The 19056-nt window shown below is 41.4% G+C and overlaps 1 protein-coding gene across 1 annotated transcript in view; it reads left to right on the top strand.

Moving 5' to 3' along the window:
• The first annotated feature begins 15657 nt into the window (after window positions 1–15657).
• Window positions 15658–19056, top strand: part of LOC149832089 (L-serine--phosphatidylethanolamine / L-serine--phosphatidylcholine phosphatidyltransferase-like) — a 110980-nt gene continuing 107581 nt past the window's right edge. Inside the window, exons 1-2 of the mRNA XM_090014320.1 lie at window positions 15658–15779; window positions 18246–18433. Of these exons, the coding sequence (XP_089870446.1) occupies window positions 18276–18433 (158 nt within the window). The 5' untranslated portion in view covers window positions 15658–15779; window positions 18246–18275. The remainder of the gene's footprint in view (window positions 15780–18245; window positions 18434–19056) is intronic.

Below are 19056 nucleotides of genomic sequence, written 5' to 3'. Positions count from 1 at the left end.
CCACTGCAGTGGATCATCTATCCCGCCATATGCTTTTCTTGCTGCAGTCTTCATATTGTGCAACATGTCTGCAAATCGATTGACAACCACCTTCTGCCACACCTTTCTTGCATCATGTTCCTCTATCGTAGTCGTGAAGCGATTCGAAGCCTACAAATATTTTTAGAAAGTTAGTAGATATGACTATAACAAATAATTAAATATAAAACACATTAACTATGACAAACAACTGTATATTGTGAATGAGGATCACAATCTGTCTATCACCTCTTTTGGATACTCTTTTCATTCAGCGATCGGTCCTTGTAGATGTTGAAGTAGTGAATTCCTAATATCGCGTATTACTTCTTGTGGCTCGAACCTCGTGTTGCACATGAATTGGTTCACAGTAAATATCAATATACAATATTTATAAGATATATAATAAGTGAAAATGAAATACTTACGATCGATTATTGATATACACTATTCGAATGAGTCTTCTTGTGCCAGACTGAGAAGACTCTGCATCCTGTGTTGTCTCCTGACTTGTATGATCAACTGGTGTAGGTGGGTCATGTACATGTGAAACATCATCTGTAAAAAAATATATTAGAAATTCTCAGAATGCGCATTTCAACTAATCAAGCATCCAATTAGTTAAATGATATACATATCAAAGGAGCCCGTGAAGATGAAGGTTGAGCCTGACTACTACTGGATGAACGACCACTGTAAGTGCCACGAACCATATTCTAACAAATAAAAAATGTCATGCAATACATTCAAATAATTCAAATCAAGTATTGCAATACCTGATTTGCATTATTTTTGTCACTTACTTACCACGGGTAGCGGGGCACAAGCTGGATTCATTGAGAAATCTGCAAGAGACACTGTGTTAAAATGAAGTCACCCTCTGCCAAAAGAAAAAGAATTAGAATAAATATCGAAGTTAGACGGGATTCCGGCGAGGCAGAACGCCTCCTCGGCGTCGACCACCTCTCTGTTCGGCCCAACAGGTTTTCGAGTTCGGTCGGCCAGTCAGTAGGTCAGCGATGTACGACAACAGCATGAGGTCTTCGGAGGCAGTGATCGTCCCCCGGAGCAGCAGACACGTGGTGATGTCGTGGTTCAGAAACCCGACGATCGTCGGGCGCCCCCCGGCTTGTCGCCTCCCCAGCCGAAAAAAAAGATGCAATGGGGCGACCCCTGCCTGAATAAAAAAATAAGGCAAGGGGGGTGACCCCATGCCAGAAAAAAAAGAGGCAGGGGGTCGCCCCCCTGCCGAAAAAAAATGAGGCAGGGGGGGCGACCCCCTGCTAGAAAAAAAATGAGGCAGAGGTCCCCCTCTCCCGCTACTGAAAATAAAAAGAGGCAGGGGGCGACCCCCTACCGAAAAAAAAGAGGCAGGGGGTCGCCCCCCCCCCCCCCCCCCTGCCGAAAAAAAAAGAGGTAAGGGGGGCGACCCCTTGTCGAAAAAAAATGAGGCAAGGGGTCGCCCCCGCCCCCCTGCCGAAAAAAAAAAGAGGCAGGGGGCGATCCTCTACTGAAAAAGCAGGGGGGCAACCCCCCTGCCAGAAAAAAAATGAGGCAGGGGGGGGGGGGGGGGGGGGGGGGCGACCCCTTGCTGGAAAAAAAAATGACCCACTTACCTGGGAGACGTCGGGCGGCGGAACAGAGGGCGATGGACTAGGGGAGGGACGGGCAGCGAGTCGGGGAGTGCGTCAGGCGGAAGAGGGCGGCAGGCGGGGGATTGCGTTGGGAGGGAGAGACGAAACAAGAAAGAGAAAGAAGGGTTCTGATTAGGGATTTACGGGAAACTTAGCGATGGATTTGGCGACGGCCTATGTCCGTCGCAAATTTACATGACCAGTTAGCGGCGGAATATTTCTGTCGCTACGTAGTGACGAAAAAACTTTCGTCGCCCAATCCGTCGCTAAACGCCGCGGGTATTGAGACATAAACCTGACATTGCTAAGTCGTCGCTAATTAGCGACGAATTTGGCGATGAAAGTTGTTTCGTCGTTATTTTCGTAAATATTACGGATTTTAGCGACGGATTTGTTTCTCTCATTAATCCTCCGTAAAGTTGCATCGAAAAAAATCCGTCACAAAATTCCGTCGCTAATGACCATTTTTCTTGTAGTGCATGAGAATGAGACCCTACTGGACATGGGTAATGACCCTTCTTTGTTTCCTACTTTTTCTTATAATTTAGAAAATTGGGAAAATGCGGTAAAAATAAGCTAGAGTAAACTTTATCACATAGTGAAAAAATGAGAATAGGCATGGTCCAGCCTGATCATTGCTAGGGACAGGTATTACCAACAAAACCTGTCCTGGATACAAAGATTGAAGAATCCATTTATAGGACCACAACTGTGAGGGTTTCAATAGTTGGACAACCTACTCTCTGCCCTTCAATCAAGGTTGTCCTCCAAGGCATGGTGAAATGCCACGGAGTATGAGATAGAGTTTCATAGCCCCTCTCCATGTCACAAATATCTAAATATTACGATCCCATTGTGATATTTTCAAACTCTTATATAATCATGAAAATTGTGATATTTTCAAAGTATCACCTCAAAACGTCACGTTTTAATGACGATATTAGCATGATCAAAACTATTTATAATTTTAAGTACGCTATTGTTTTTTAAGATAAATTAAGATTTTCAAAACATTATTATGCCAAGCTAGTATTTGAGGTGAATCCCACCGTGGAGTGGTCATGCATTATGATAGGAACTTCCAACCAGTGTTGATAGAATCACGAATCGTCAAAAAATTGATATGAAACAAGCTGAAGCAGCTCATTTTAAATAATTTTTTAAAAATTTTAAAACATTTTTAAATATTTTTCTAGCACTACCATTTTCTGGTAGAAAATTGGCCGATTCGGTTCAAAAGCAGAATCGGCCGATTCCTTGAATTGTTTTGAAAATTGATTCAAGGTCCGATACGCATCATTGCTCCCAACTCTGGGGCACATGCTCCACTTACGTGCTTTCTATGAATGTCCCTTGCAATAGCATTCAAGTAATGTCCTTTAATTTCACTTGTTTTTTTGCATGTGCTGGGGTTAGGCAAAACCCCACCAGTTATTATTCAACGTACCACTGGGTTTTGAATGTGCGATGTCTCACTACAATGCGACGTGCACCGACAGCTCCTACCAACCATGCGGAGCCCCGTTGGTGTTTTTGCATGCGGGCACAAATCCAAGAAACAGTTTCTCCAACACACAAACGGTTGATATTTTTTTAGAGAACAAGATTTGTGACATTAAGGCCCTGTTTGGAATCTGTAGTTGGGATGGGTGTTTACTGAGATTATGCATTTGAAGTAGCAGCTGCCAAATCCATTCTTTAGTGTAAATACAAAGAAGAAAGGGCACGACTTCCTATCCCAAATGCATAAAAGCCCACCTAAGCTACCAGATTCCAAACGGGACCACCAAAGTAGTTTGACCAAGATTTTACCTCGCGAACACCAAATGCATAAACTCTCATCCCAGCTACCAGATTCCAAACAAGCCCTAACCATCCAAGCCCAAAACAAAACCCCAAAGCCAGCCAACCCCAAAAAAACAAAAAATTGCCTAATCCTTGCCGGATAAGGGTAATTTCACCCTCTCCCAAATAATCCAAAAGATGCATAATACAAACAACTGTTTACAATAAGGGTGTGGTACAACCATGGTGGATTGCAGGAGTTGAATGTGTCACAAGTAGGGGTGGCAATCGTGTTGGGTTGGCAGGTCGACCCGACGGGTTGGCGGGTCACCATACCTCAACCCGAACCCGACCCGTTTAATAAACGGGTAACCCGACATGACCCGCCAACCCATTTAATAAATGGGTTGGGTCGGGTAAACGGGTTCTCAGGTTCGTGGGTCAGGTTGATGGGTCGGGTTGGCGGGTTGATGGGTCGGGTTGGCGGACGGGTTGGCGGGTCGGCGGGTTGACCCGCCCGCCTAACCCGTTTATTAAACGGGTCAGCCGGGTTGGCGGGTTGGCATACCCCCAACCCGAACCCGACCCGTTTAATAAATGGGTTAGGCGGATCAACCCGTTTATTAAACGGGTCGGCTTAAGCCCAACCCAAACCCGCCTAAGAGGCGGGTTGGCGGGTCATGTCAGGTTTTGCCACCCCTAGTCACAAGGGGGGGGGGGGGCTCAGTTTGTCTGGCATGAGCAGTTAGTGCAAGTCACCTTGTGTTTGGACCAATGTTGTCAGTATTGGAAATTAGACCTGTATCATTTGGCCGACGATTCAGGTGTATAGGCCGATACTCATACTCAATTGTATCATTCTGAATCAGCATAAAAAAAAATATTAGGTGTTAATCAGAATCGTATCATGCTTTAAAAACTATTAAAATAAAATTAAAATTAATTTTAAGCTATTTTTTTACATTTATTAAAAAATAACCGATAGCAGTTTTTTTGCGATACTAGGCCTATACAGGTGATACTGACAACACTGGTTGAGAGGTTGTAAGTTCGAATCCCGATGGTATAGTTGTATAACTGATAAGGGTCTGACAGTGTGTCACGACAAAGAGAAAGAGAGAGAGATCACTTCCATCCTGTTTCCAGCTAAAAAGGCGACCTTTTATTGCCAAATGGGACGTTGAGAAAGCGAGAGCCTTTTCCTTAGGAATTCAGCTTTTTTGTTTACTTGGCTTCGTCTGCGTCTTCTCGATTCCGCGCCACTGCGTCACCACTGTCGGGCAGTGTTTGAGTGTTGACCGTCATCCCCTTTTAATTGAAAGACCATGTGTCGTCCTGCTGCCCGTGGGCAGGGGACTGTCAACGGGTCATATTAGGATCCGATATTCATTCTTAACAAATTTAAAAAAATATATACAAAAGCGCATTCTATCATGTTAGTATCACAATAAAAATGCAATATTTAAAAAAGGGGTGCCAGAACAAGTGATGTTTCTCTTAAAATGTATTAATTTTCGAACCAACAAAATATGATATTTTCAAAATATTGTCAATATTTGTTATATAGGTCAGGAGTTTTGATTGGGGTGGCAAATGGGTTGGATATGTCCTTTCAAAAAATGGGTTGGATATGTGTCCGTTGAATCTTTGATATTGAATATAAGTCCGAATCCAAATGTCCAACCACAGTCCAAGCCTGAGCCAAAAATACATTCAATTTCTATCTCAGATTCATATCCATAATAATGAATTGAGAATGGATCTCAACTATTTCCATCTGTTTGCACTGCCAAAAGTGGGTTGGGGTACCCCCAAGGGTTTTACCAACAGGAGGCCAGCCAATGTGCGGTAAATGATGAGGGTTTTTCATTGGATTATCCCCCCCCAAAAAAAACACAAGCGAGATCCACATAAAGTTTTCGAAAAACCCTAATCCTACAAAATCTGAACACGGATCGCAAGTTTGGATTCAAGCTGATCGGTTCCATTATCAGGCAAGTTTTTTTTTCTTTCCTGCTCCAAACTGACGATCCAATATCCGAGTATCTGATCAGACAGTAGGTGGGGGTATTTTCGTCAGATAAAAGTAAGCACGGGGCCGGAGAGGTCAGCCCTCCCACGGGTGGCGTGCCCACAATAAAAGGAGGCGCGGCGTTACGCGAAGGCACATTTGTGCTCCCACCCAAGAAAGCGACGTCGTCAAGTGGGCGCGCCGTACCGACTTGGCTTGGCTCGCCTCTTAGCCTATTTTACTAAAATACCCTCACAATCAGTTTCTTTTTACGAAATGTCGTAAGGACGTACCGTCTCCCCGTTCCGTTCTTGGTGGTTTTAATGATTGGTGATGTGATACGAGAACGTGCGGCGCCCATGGCTGCACGGAGTGATGGGGACCGTTGCATAATTTACAGGAATACCCCTTGGGCGGGGGCTACGATTTTGCACCGGTGCAAAAAGGTCGGAAAGATCGATCCGAATGAGATGATAAAAGTAGGGTTTAATCCGAATCCGAGTTCAAACTGATTGGATCCTTGGTGAATCTGAATATAGATTCGATGTAAAATGCCAATTCGAATCTGATGTGAATGTGAGAGAGAGAAAGAACTTAGCTAAAGTTTCCATTATGTGGCTACATGCATCATCTAAGGGCCCTTTTGTTGCAAGGCTGGGGAGGGAACGCTCAATCATGCCAAAAGAGGTACGTGGTTCAGAAAAATTGGTGCATTCCCCCTTCGTAAGAAAGTTCTCCCGCACCTACTTGAATGGAAAAGGCCTTTCGTGGGAAAGAGGGGTCATGAGCTTTCTCCTGGAGGTTTTTGTTTCAAGATGCTTGAAAAGATTTTTTTTTAATTTGAAAATTTCTACTTTTCCCAAGAATTAAACGTGCTCTAAGGCATTGTTTATTTCATTTTCATATAAAAAAAAGGTTTTACATGAAAATGAGCACTGATTTTTAAAAGGTACTATACCAAAGTTTATCAAGAAGGAGGTGAGAATAAATTTATATATAAAAAAGTGATTGGTGGTGAAAAAAAAATGAGGCACACTTTGCCACCACCACCCTTTTTCACATTTTTCACATTGATGATATGATGTTTGTTTCATCTACAATAAAAAATGCATAAAACAAAGGTACGTTTGTGTCACAGGCTTACTTTTTTCAATAAGCCAGTGTAGCGCGATGATCTTTCTTTACCGCCGCAAGCCTTTTTATAGCTCTATCACGGGCATAAAATACTTTGCAAACCCGTTATGCGTCAAACTGGCTAGCCTAACGGTCAAAGGCCGCGTACCAATACGTTCCTATGTGTTGAATCATTTTCATTGGCCCTGAGCACCACCCCATGCGCAACTGCCTAGTGGAAGCTGATCAAGCACATTTTCAAATACATATTTCATGTAGTCCATACCGCTTAGTGCATAGCCTTCCCATACCAGCTATCAGTTCTAAAAGATGTACAAACTTTGCCTTAGTCTTGCGTGTCATGAAGCATATTGCAGCTTCATGCGCACAATATAGCAAATCCTTGCCACTGAAGGAATAAGACCTTGCGGCCCCCAGTCCGAAGACCAGTTGATGATCGAACATCATAGCGAATAGCACCACCCAGATTCATTCGTTGACGCCTAGACATTCACTTGCCTAGCTTTGAGTCACCATACTCGGTTGAAATCACCTAATGTGATCTTTGAGAGAATTAACCCTAACCCACACACACCTTCGTGTATCCAACCGCTACCCGTGGGACCACTCTTGCAAGCTGAGAGGTCCTTAACCAAATCTCCAAAGGCAACATCCTCTGATCCGCTAGCACTGCTTAAGCGAACAACGCTCCACGTCTGTGCCGCCACACAACGATGCACTAACGATGATACTGATGCCTATTGCATGTTGTGCCACCATCGCACGTCACAGATCAAACGAACGCATATACTGCGCATTCCTACACTCAATGCATTTTTCACTCAGTAGAGCTCTGCACTGCACATGTCTTATTCTGAAAGATCGACCCGAGACATTCTCCCCCACCCAAAACCATTGTCGTCCTTGACAATGTTGGTGTAGGTAAGAACACAGTCTTCACTGATATTTCAGTTTCTCTTTGTATTTATCTTTGATTTACTCTTTTTTCTTCAGCCTACTCAACTTGTTCTGGATTACATTCACCATCATCGTAACCTTTAACACGTCAAGTTTTATTCCTTTCACGCATCTTTGATCACTTAGATAGTGGTCTTCTGCTTTATCAACCTCGAGCATTCTCTGCTCGTGAGACCACAACGCATTCTCAAACACAAACGAGTCATCCTCACCCGCACGACAAACTTGTCGTCTTCATGCTCATGGCTGGAGTGCCTTCCAACCCCAGCAAGGGCAGTGTAAGCCCTTCATGGTCCTCACAGAGAAAGACATCCATCAATGCGTGCCACAGGGATATTAACTTCCTTAAGCACCAACTTGTGATTTTTCATTGGTCCAAACTAGTCTTCAAGTGAAGGACGCTTTTTTGCGTATCACCCCAGAGTGGTTCTTCAAAGCATCTTTCTGGGCACTCGTCCTCACATGGGCACCTTTGGCCCAACACTGAAAGACCCATCTTGAAGCCAACACTTTGTACTCTCTTTCAGAGTCAGCAAAACGTTTCTGCAAAAACCAACGAGTCACGAACAATAACTTGTCTACACACACAATCCATTGAGTACCTGCCAACTCAAGAGACCAAAACAACGAGCACTCTTCTCAACATGGGCACTCCATTAACCTACAATCTTGAGAGAGTATCTAGAAGTTTAGTTGAGTCTTCCATACCCAAAGGTGCAAATCCATCGAGCTGAATTCAACGTGCATTCTCTGCATGCACAAGGCAAAAGTCACGTTCCACCTGTGTGCTTAACACACAATTGGTAGGAATATTTGACTTATCTACATTCTCTGAGCCAACTGAACAACAACCTTACACTTCTGCTTGTTATCGACAGGATGTCTCATACTATCTTGCCAACATCTTGCTTCTTATGTTAGGTCAACCACACTTCAGCTGTGAACATTTGCGTAACTAAGATAAACCATCAATGTCCTCTACAGTGCTGCACACAATGAAGAACAAAGTCTCCATGAATCTTTTTGCTCTGATGCAAATTTGTCATGGGATTACTTTTTTTCAATAAGCCAGTGCAGTGCAACGGTTCTTCCTTACAACCGCAAGCCTTTCTATCGCTCTGTCATGGGCATAAAATGCTTCATAAACCCGTGATGTGCCAAGCTACAGAAGTTGGCCAGCCTAACGGCCAAAGGCCGCGTACCAACACGTTTCTATGTGCTGAATCATTTTTATTGACCCTGCGCACTACCCGGTGCGCAGTTGCCTAGCGGAAGCTGATCAATTGCATTTCCAAATGTGCATTCCATATAGTTCATGTCGTTTAGTGCCTAGTCGTCCCATACCAGCTATCACTTTCGAAAGAGGCACAAATTTTGCTTTAGCCTTGCGTGTCATGAAATATATTGCAACTCCATGCGCATAAAATAGCAAAACCTCGCTACTGAAGGAACAAGACCTTGCGGCCCTCAGTCCGAAGACCAGTTGATGATTGAACACCATAGCAAAGAGCACCACCCAAACCTATTTACCGTTGCCTAGACATTCACTTGCCTAGCGCTGAGCACCATACTTTGTTGAAATCACCTAATGTGATTCTTAGGAGAATTAGCTCTAACCCACATACACCTCTGTGCATTCAATCGCTACGCATGAGACCACTCTTGCAAACCGAGAGGTCATTAACCAAATCCTCAAAGGCAACATCCTCTGATCCGCTGACACTGTTTAACTGAACAGTGCTCAACGTCTGTGCTACCACACAACGATGCACTAACGACGATACCGATGCCTATCGCATGTTGTGCTACCACCGCACGTTACCGATTAAACGAATGTATACTGCATGTTCTTATACTCGATACATTTTCTACTTAGTAGAGCTCTGCACTGTAGGTGCCCATTCTGAAAGATCGGCCTGAAACAATTTGTATGGTGTGAATTAAAACTCAATGGTGGAGCCTTCATCCATGGAAGTAAAATCTGACCCTCCAGCATGAGCATCTTTCTTCACAGGAAATCAGTTCCTCCATTTGCATTGACATGGGTAGGCCTGCACATTTCCATATAAATTAACGTTTTTTTAGGGAAGCATGCCACCCGAGAGATGCCAAGGTTTGGTTTGCTTAGTACATTTGGTGAAAAGATAAGGTTTAATATGAACAAATATTTATGCATTAAGCACCTGATCACCGTTCATCTTGAGGATAGGGCCAGTTAAGCCTGGGCCCAAGACCTGATGAAGGGCAATCTGGTGCTTAATGCACAATTTTTGTACAATCATATTTCACCCAATCCGGACTGGTACGCTCGGAGCTTAAAAGTTGTAAATGTATGTAGATATCATTTTTTATGCAGCAGAGCCTAGCATGCAGCTCCACGACTGATGGCCATTCATCTCAACACGAACACCACACCGATCTAAAGAAATGTCAAGATGGCACGCTGCATACAAGATTCTAATATCCACAAAAAGGGCTACTCAAAGACAGTAAAACAAAAAAGTACAATCTTTGGCCAAGTTTGCTTTTGACAAATCTATCTAAATCTTGAACATATTGACATTGAAAACATATGTGAACAGTCCCTGCTATGGTCGCTTAGGGCACGTCGCACGGGAAGAAAAACACAAAAATGACTTGTTTTCTAACAAACGTCGAACATAAACATAGCGAACACACAGAATGGCGTCCGCCACATCCAATTTTGTATGTTATTTTTGTTCCACTCCCTTATTATACAAAAAGAACAGAGACACGATACAATGTTCTTTTGAAAAAAAAACATCAGAGGAGGTCTCCCAACTCTCTCTCTCTCTCTCTCTCTCTCTCTCTCTCTCTCTCTCTCCATCTTGCAGGCATCGAAGATTGCGTGAGGCTGGCGGCAGGGGTGGCTCAAGAGAAGTTGAGGTCCTAAGAGAAGTCTTCAAATAAGGCCTTAATTTTTTTATAAAATATCGCACAAAAAAATGCAATATAAACATTAAATGATATATTAGGCATTTTTTGAGGTATTCAAAAACTCCCTTAAACTGATATCTCATATTTTTTTTGCAAAATCTTAAAAAATACAAGAATTACTTACTGCCAGAACATCTTTTTTTTTAACCTGAACAATGTATTGAATGTTGTATGACTGCCATGTAAAGCAACAAAAAAAACTCTGCCACATAGCAAACAGCATTGATGGAAAATAGCATGTTAGTTTATGAGACGTGTACCCTCTTCATTTCAAGTCTGTTAAAGACGATGTATTATGCAATACCAATACTATCGAGATTTTCTCAAAATTAAAGGACCCTTCAAAATAGGAAGCCTTAAAACTCAAAGATGCCAGCGGACCCTGGCCGGTGGCAAAGGATAAGGCCGGCGGTTGCCTGCACCAGGGGTCCCCATTTTCTTCATTCGTGAACAGCAGCGGGTAGCAATGGAAAGATGGTGCTCGGGGGAGGGTGGATCGAACAAGGGGGCGCTCATAGAGTGCAGAATATGTCAGGAGGGAGACGAGGAGTTGGAGTCTCCTTGTGCGTGTAACGGTACTATGAAGGTATTCATATTGCATTCTTTTGAAGGACTCTTAATTTTTTGTTTGTTGGTATCAATTTTTTTGTGTTTTTTGGAGTTGGGTATTGGATTTTGTAGGTTATTTCGCTCATTTGAGGGGGAAAACTTGTGTTTTCTTTGTTTTTTTGCCTCTTTTCCGGACTTATTTTATATTTGGGATTGTGGGTAATGCATATTTTCGAAAGACTGTTTGTATGTGATGTGGCTTCTCTTCCATCATTTCTTCATTCAGAGATCCGAGGCTTTGAAGTTTTTTTTTTTGGTTGGCTTTGCGAGGGTGGGGATTGTCTGGCCTCATTCTATGCTGAACTGTGTTTTTTTTTATTGATGGCCTCTTCAGAGTTCTATTTAGGCTTTGGCTACCATGTTAGGTGTCTGTATTCTTTCTGGCATTTGGTGTCTTCAGATTTTTTTTGTGAACGTTCATTTCTTTCTCGTCCGTGATTAGTGCCTTCTTTTAGTTTCATATCGCGTTTTGATTTATAGTTTTTTTGAACATGACCCGATCTTTTGAGTTCTATTATTTCATTTGTAGCCACTTGGTTTTGTTGTGGTGGAAGATTTCCGGAGCTCAATTTGCATGCAGAGGCCAGACTTGACATAGTTTTGTTTTGATTTTCATAGGAAAATCCATAATAAACTTGTAAAAACATTTAAAATGGTGGGTGCATCGGGTTGACCCATTATTCATAACTGTCTAAGTTGTTCATGCATCGTCATCAAACACTGGACTTTTGAAACACAAGATTTGAGTAGGATCCAAAAAACATCGAACTTAGTACAGTTGTAGCAAAACGAATATAACCAGTGTTCTGACCATTCTTTTTTTATTCATTTGGTCCAATCCCGAACAAACCATCAAACATGCCCTTAAGGTAAGGTGACCCTATCCATGAGGCTATCTTGGATTAATTTGATATGATTGTCCAAGATAAAACCAAACCCAAATAAAAGAAAAATTGCATCAATTTTTTTTTGAAAGGGTTCTCTTTAAGAAAACGGGTGCAAGAATTGGATGGTAGCACACCAGCTTCATGAGGGTTCGTATTAGTCAATGATGAATCACGAAGGAGAGTTCTTTGGAAAATATTTATGGGAAAGGGATTACATTGGAAATATATTAATTGGTAGAACTGGCACTTCCATGCAATACAAATGATGACAATCATTATGAGCATATGAAACATGGTGCAGACTGTTCTGTATTTGTGTTTGTCAGAAGGAAAGCGACCGTCTTTCTCTTCCCAGCTCTTTTGATTACTTAGCTCTTACTTTTTGTCCTCTCTACTCCTAATCCTCAATCTCTGTTTCTTTGTCTATACTGCCCTTTTTGGTGGCTGGAAAATGGCCCCCAAAGTTGGTCGTTATTACAAAACAAGCAATCTGGTCTGCAGCTATGATGATCTTGGGTGTCCATCTCTTTATAAACTGCAAAGTAAACGACTAAATACGAGAAAAAGTTGGACACTCAAGTTCAATTTTTTGTTCACAGTAAAACACAAGGAAATGGGTTTTTAAATTTTTAATCAATAAAAGTGTATCATGGTTGAAATTTTAATATTTGAAAGTGCTTTTTAAATAATAAAAAATTTATTAAATAATATTAAAACAATATCTATATGTGTCAGTGTTTAGCCAAACGAATTACGTGCAAGCAAAATAACTTGTCCCTCTGAAATAATAGACTTTCCTGTTGGGTGTTAAGAGTCATTTGATTGTCGATCCTGTATTTAGGAGGTTCATTGAGGACTCTCTTTTTTTTGTTTTAATTTATAACCCGAAGAAACTACACCCGACATGAATATACCTGATCGTGCTAGTTCATCCTGTCATACGTACTGCCGTTGTGCTGACAGCGTAAAACTCAAATGCTAGGAGCCCTGCCCCGGGGCCTATGCTATGCCCAAGGGGCAACTCTCATGAGAATCGAACCTTACCTGCCCGTCTAGCAGTCAAGGCCCTACCCACTAAGCCAACCTTTCTTGGGGCCATTGAGGACTCCTTTGAAACTCCTTTCACTCAAATGGATGATGTCTCATGGGGTTTGGTCATGGAGATTAGGGATGGCAGTGGACTGGGGGAAAGTGGGGCCCCGCCCCACCTTGCCCCGTTTGGACCCGGGATGAAGGGTATGAAACGGGGATGGAGGTGGGGACGAAGGTTAAAATCCATCCCCGCCCGGGGATGGAGGTGGGGATGGACGTGCACTTTTCCCTGCCCTGCCCGCCCCGATCCCCGCCTCATCCCTGCCCCAACCCCGCCCCGACCACTTTTCCCCGCAATATCCCCGCCCCGCCTCATCCCCGTTTGAACCGGGGATGGAGGACATCAAACGGGGATGAAGGCGGGGGTGGAGGATAAAATCCATCCCCGCCGGGGATGGAGGCGGGGGTGGAGGATAAAATCTTGAGGCGGGGCGGGGGGGTGGAGACCTTGTCCCCCGCCCCGCCCCACTGCCATCCCTAACGGAGATGTCAACGGATCGAATTTTACTGGATATCCAACTGAATTCAACTCCATTTAGTAGGATTTGGTAAGCCATAACTATATCTAATTATAACGGGATGCGGATAGGATTTGGTAGATATCTGGATTTGATGGATATCCAAATTTGTACAAAAAGATATGTTCTGATATATATTTTCACCATCCAAATTGGAATCCGTTTAGCCAATGTCTGATTAGTCGAATGAGGTATTGGATCCTAATCAAAACCATTTACATCCCTATTTGGTTGGACAACCAGGTTGAAAGGTGGTCCTTGTCATGCTGCAAGAACAGGCCGTTACCCTGTGCTACATTTAGGAAATGCAAAAAACTAAATTTCAAGCCTTGTGAACAAGGGCTTATAGTTGACCTAGGTCTAGGTCTAGACAAACTTTGGATTCTCAAGATTCGGTCAGTCAAGACCCGAGTCATTTACGGACACGATTGAATTGCATTGTTGACTGAGTCCACTACCAAGTCAACAAAACCAATGCCAAGAATTAGGGTGCAGTTGGGGCGAGTATACCCGATGTCTCAAACCGATTATACCCGACTCAAACTGATGTTAGTGGACCCATGGGTTTGGGTTGGGTCTAAAATATAGACCCATAGTAAAAATGGGTCGGGTTTTGAGTATTGTAAACGAAGACCTAAACTCAAACCGACTTGATTTTATACTCAGACCCAAATGGTTCTCCATATTTTAAAAATGAATCAACCCCATTATGTACCCGAACCCACTTTGTACCCAAACCGATTATACAACTGAACCCAAACAGACTTTTACCTAACCTAACTATATATATACCTGAACCGACTTGTACCCGAACCCGCTTCATACCCAACTATATGCATTGCATTTTAGTAATATAAACATTAATCCATTTTTGCTATTTATGGAATTGAAATGAATCTTAGAATGATTCTTCAGAACTCATTGAATTTGATACATTTTGAATATGATATATCATTGGGTTTTTTTTTCAATTTAAAATGTTTGGCTAACCTAACTACATTCTTTTTATATTCAAATTTTGACATTATTTGAATAGCTATTCGGCTTCTATTTCGTTAGCTTATAATAGTCTCAATAAACTGTTGATTCCATTAATATACATATTTTTTATTGGCAGTTAATTAGGTCTAAAACATCAATCATAACAAGACCCCAGCTGAAACCCAAACCCATTAAGACCCGAACCATTCATACCTAAACCTGTTAACCTATATGGGTCTACTTTTTTCAGTCATACCTAGATCCGAACATGACCTAAATCAAAACGGGTCTACTAAAAACCCGACCTGAAGTATGCTCAAACCCGTTAACCCATATGGTCTACGTACAGTTTTTAGCTGTATCCAAACCCGAATTAGATTGGGTGGGGTTTGGGTCTTATCTTTAGACCCGACCCCAATCCCACCAGGTTACACTACACCCCTACCAAGAATCTCCTTATTAGGGTTCTCTAGCAAGGTAATATCTCCTGGTAAATTAAAAATGTGCTTGTGCTTTCTTCCAAAAATATATATATTTTAATACAGTTTAGAATTTTTTAAAAACCGATATTTGTTAAAGATTTTTTTGAAAAAAAAACTATTTCCTTCACTGGATTTTCCTATGAACGAGATTTGAGATTAGGACTAGGTCCATGAACCCTCTAGGCCTTTGTCATCAAACCAAATCAATACGGCCGAACTTTAAGAGACCCATAACCGATTCTCTGTGGATCCGATTCAGCCCGTATTCCAGTCCGAGTATCGACAAGAGGGCAACGAAGGGAGGGTCATGACTCATGACAGTGAATAAACGGAAGGACATGACCGTTTGTGTACCAGAGAGTCATAATTGTCATTAACATAAAAAGAAGAGAGAGAAAGAGAGGGTTTGAGTTGTTGGGAGAGGGTGTGTTTTGACCGCCGTACCAGCTCAGCACCTTACTATTTACCTGCGCACACGCACGCACACACACTCTCTCTCCATAAAGTGATAAAACCTCTTTGTCTCTCTCTCTCTCTAGAGCCTCTCTCTATATAAAACCTCTCTCTAGAGTGGTGTACGCCCGGCAACGGCAACTCTATCTCCCTCTTTAACTCCTTGAAGATCTTGGACGGCTGGACGGAGAAGATCCTCTTGGCGCGTTGATCCGACGGCTCGGGTGGACCCGTCGGCGTCCTAAACGTGTTTAGAAAAGGCAAGGGGCCTTCGTAAATCATACTGAAAGATGTTATGATGGTGATATGATCTCATTCTCTCTCTCTCGGGGTCCCTTAAGAAGCGAACACGCTACTTTTGACTACCCATTAACGTCGTGTGTGTTTCTCATCTGATGTTCTTGTCTATGTGACATTATTTGTTGAGAACCACGGATGGTGTATGCTGGTTGATAGTTATTCGTATTTTATTTCGTTTCTATGGTTGTTCCTTTTTGAGTTTGTTGATGAGGAAAACAGTGGCTTTGTTCTTCTGCTTCTGTTGTAATTTGTGCTACTTGTATGCATGTTTTTGTTTAAGTGGTGTTTCAAAACTTGGTTACCACTAATCATCTTCGTTAAGGATAGTGATTGTTGGTATTCATGTTGAAGAGGGTTGTAGAAATTGAAGTGGGGAGGTGACTTTTTTGTTTTGTTTTGCAAAATCTATTGACTTTTAGTTTCTTTTTGAGTTAAGGAGGGGAGTTAATCTTCTAAAAGTTGTTTCTTGGTCATGCATAATATCTTGTTTATGTATGGTAGCGACTAGCGAGCAATGCAAATTATGAATTAATGCTTTTAAATGATTAATGTCATGCACGGTTGTTATGCATTGTTTTTTTTTTGTTATAACGTATTTGCTGTTTTAAACATGTTTAATTGGTTATGGCAGAGAAAACTGAGCAATTTGTGGTTTGAAATCCTTTTTTGTGTGTTTTGGGGTTTCTGCTTTTGATTTAAAATCAGGATATTCTGTTTGAGATGTGAACAAGAATTATCTATAGAGTACAGGTATATGCTTGACCCAGAATGTGATTGAACCACAACAGTTCAGGATGTCCAACTGTTGCCCCTTCTTCCTGTGTTATGGTCTTAATAATCCTGTTCATAAGTTGGACTCTCTCTCTCTCTCTCTCTCTCTCTCTCTCTCTCTCTTTCTCTCTCTCTCTCCACAGTGCCCTTTCTGAGATGATTCATAGACCATACATATTGGAATAATATCATTGCTCTACCCCTTCTCCCTTTCACTCATCCTTCCATTCACCCGCATCCTTCTATTGCGGCTTCACAACTTACATAATCAACCAAGGTTCATTTTTACTTTATTGAAAAAAGGATTTCAGTTGCTACAACTATATGATTATTGTCTCATATAATGATCAATTCCTTGGATCTTGAGAATATGAAGCAATGAGCTTGCTGTTAATTTATATTAGATATTAGGTTAGGTAGGGTCTAATTCTTTCTTTTAGTCCCTACCAGTCGCACACTAAGCTATCTCTTTCTCTCTTTGTGCCATTTTACATAGATTAAAATCATAACACAGACAATTTCCCTGCTATAAAAGCATTACTAATTTCCATTTGTATCATTTGTTCTATTTGTTCCATTTATAGTAGAACACACATTTTTTTTGTCACATTCTCATTTCCCCCCTTGCTTTTAGCCCATGCAAGAACAGAATGTTTGGATTTTTGAGCTCGTAAATCCTCACACTGAAACTGTTACTTTTAATTTCAGATTCTATGTGAAAATCCAACTTAGTCCCCAGTGTAAACTACACAAAATTTCAATATTTTTATAATTGGAAATTATTTTAAATGATGTGCATGCCATCATAGTGCAAGACTATTATGATTTTGTTGAGTTAGCACTTTCAACTGGTAACAACCAAATATCCTGAGCCGAAAAAGATAGTGTGCTGGTATCCAGGCATGATCTACTTCAAAGTCCAAACAGAGTATGATTCCGTGCATCAGTACACAGTTTGGATCCTACATAATTAGGACGAAATGATCCTTTTGTTACTACAGATGCAATTCTCATGATTTCTTTCTTGTCCCTGTAAATCTACAGCATTATTTTAGAAGTCACTATTACAAACAACTAGATAGTGATGCCACTTCAAATTTGTTAAGCAAGATGATCTTCTAATTTGATAGTTAAACAATATAATTGCTAGCCAACCTTCTATTCGGTTGGAATGCTTCAGTCCTTCTGTGATTAATTTGCACATTATGGTTGTGGGATTTCCTTATGAGAAATGAAAAGGATCACCATTCTTGTATGCTGTTCAGTCAATATATCATCAACACACCACAATGCATGCACATGTGTATGTACTGGTACTAGAACAAAGTATGCATGGGTATTTACCTTGATATACAGATATACGTATGTGTCCACCCATGCATGAATTGAATAACCAGCAGGATTTGGTTCCAGTACCTTCAAGGTCAAAATGTCTATGCTGCTCTTGTTGATGTGCTTGTGTTACATAGTCTACTCGTTTATTGAGATTCTTGAGATAATCTAATATGTTTTTTGCATTTTCAGTCTATCAGTTATTCTGTCATAGAGGGAATAAGTTCTAGTTGCCAGAGAAAATAATCTTTCTGAACACTTCTTTTGATGATGATTGCATTCTAATGTTAAGCTTTCTCTCTCTCTCTCTCTCTACTTTGCAGGATATACGTGTCCTGCTCAGAGAGCTGCTTATGGAACCCAATGGCTTTTGTAAGATGAGAAGAGACAATGTTAGAGCCAATAGAGATCTCAGATTGTCAAGTGATGTTAATGATATTGATCCATGGACTGCATGGGCATACAAGCCTCGGACTGTCACCTTGTTGCTCCTTGGTGCTTGTCTTCTTATGTGAGTTCTTTCACTTTTTAGATAAGAAGCTTCTTTTTTATTGTTGAACTTTGTGCTTTCATGTGCTACTTGTTAATAATATTTTGACTGTTGAGATGTGGCCTTGTGCAAAGATAATGGTATTTTTAAGTTGCACGACATGAAGTAAAAGACAAACTCTGATTCTTGAACTAGGCCTAGTAAAATAGTTCTTTATGGTGATTTTTGGCTTCAATTTTGGGGAACTTACTTCGATGCACTATAATGCATGCATCTGGTAGATCAATCTGAAGTTTTGGTTTCACGATCAACTCCAGCAGCTATACAATCAGTTTAATTGTTTTTTCCTTTTTTAGTTTTAAATGTTTGTCATCATTGTCATCATCAAGAAGCTTCATTCCAAAGTTGCTATGACTTCTTGTTTCTGTTTGATGCTATAGTCTAAGCAACCAGCATTCTTTCTTGTTGTCTCTTTTCTGGCCAACTCAACTCTTAGTCAGCTTACCTTTCCTTGTGTGTTTAACCTGAATAAGATGACACCTCTATCCTAGTGTAGTCTCATTTCTCTTGGTGACACACTAAATTTATCTTAAATGAAATTTGTTATGTCATCTCTTATTAGTTCTGCCCTAAACATCCCTCAA

Source organism: Nuphar pumila, chromosome 7 (genome assembly GCF_984573655.1).
Source record: "Nuphar pumila chromosome 7, dmNupPumi1.hap1.1, whole genome shotgun sequence".
NCBI lineage: Eukaryota > Viridiplantae > Streptophyta > Magnoliopsida > Nymphaeales > Nymphaeaceae > Nuphar > Nuphar pumila.
The sequence above is the reverse complement of the archived record's forward strand: the minus strand, read 5'-3'. Positions and strand labels throughout refer to the sequence as shown.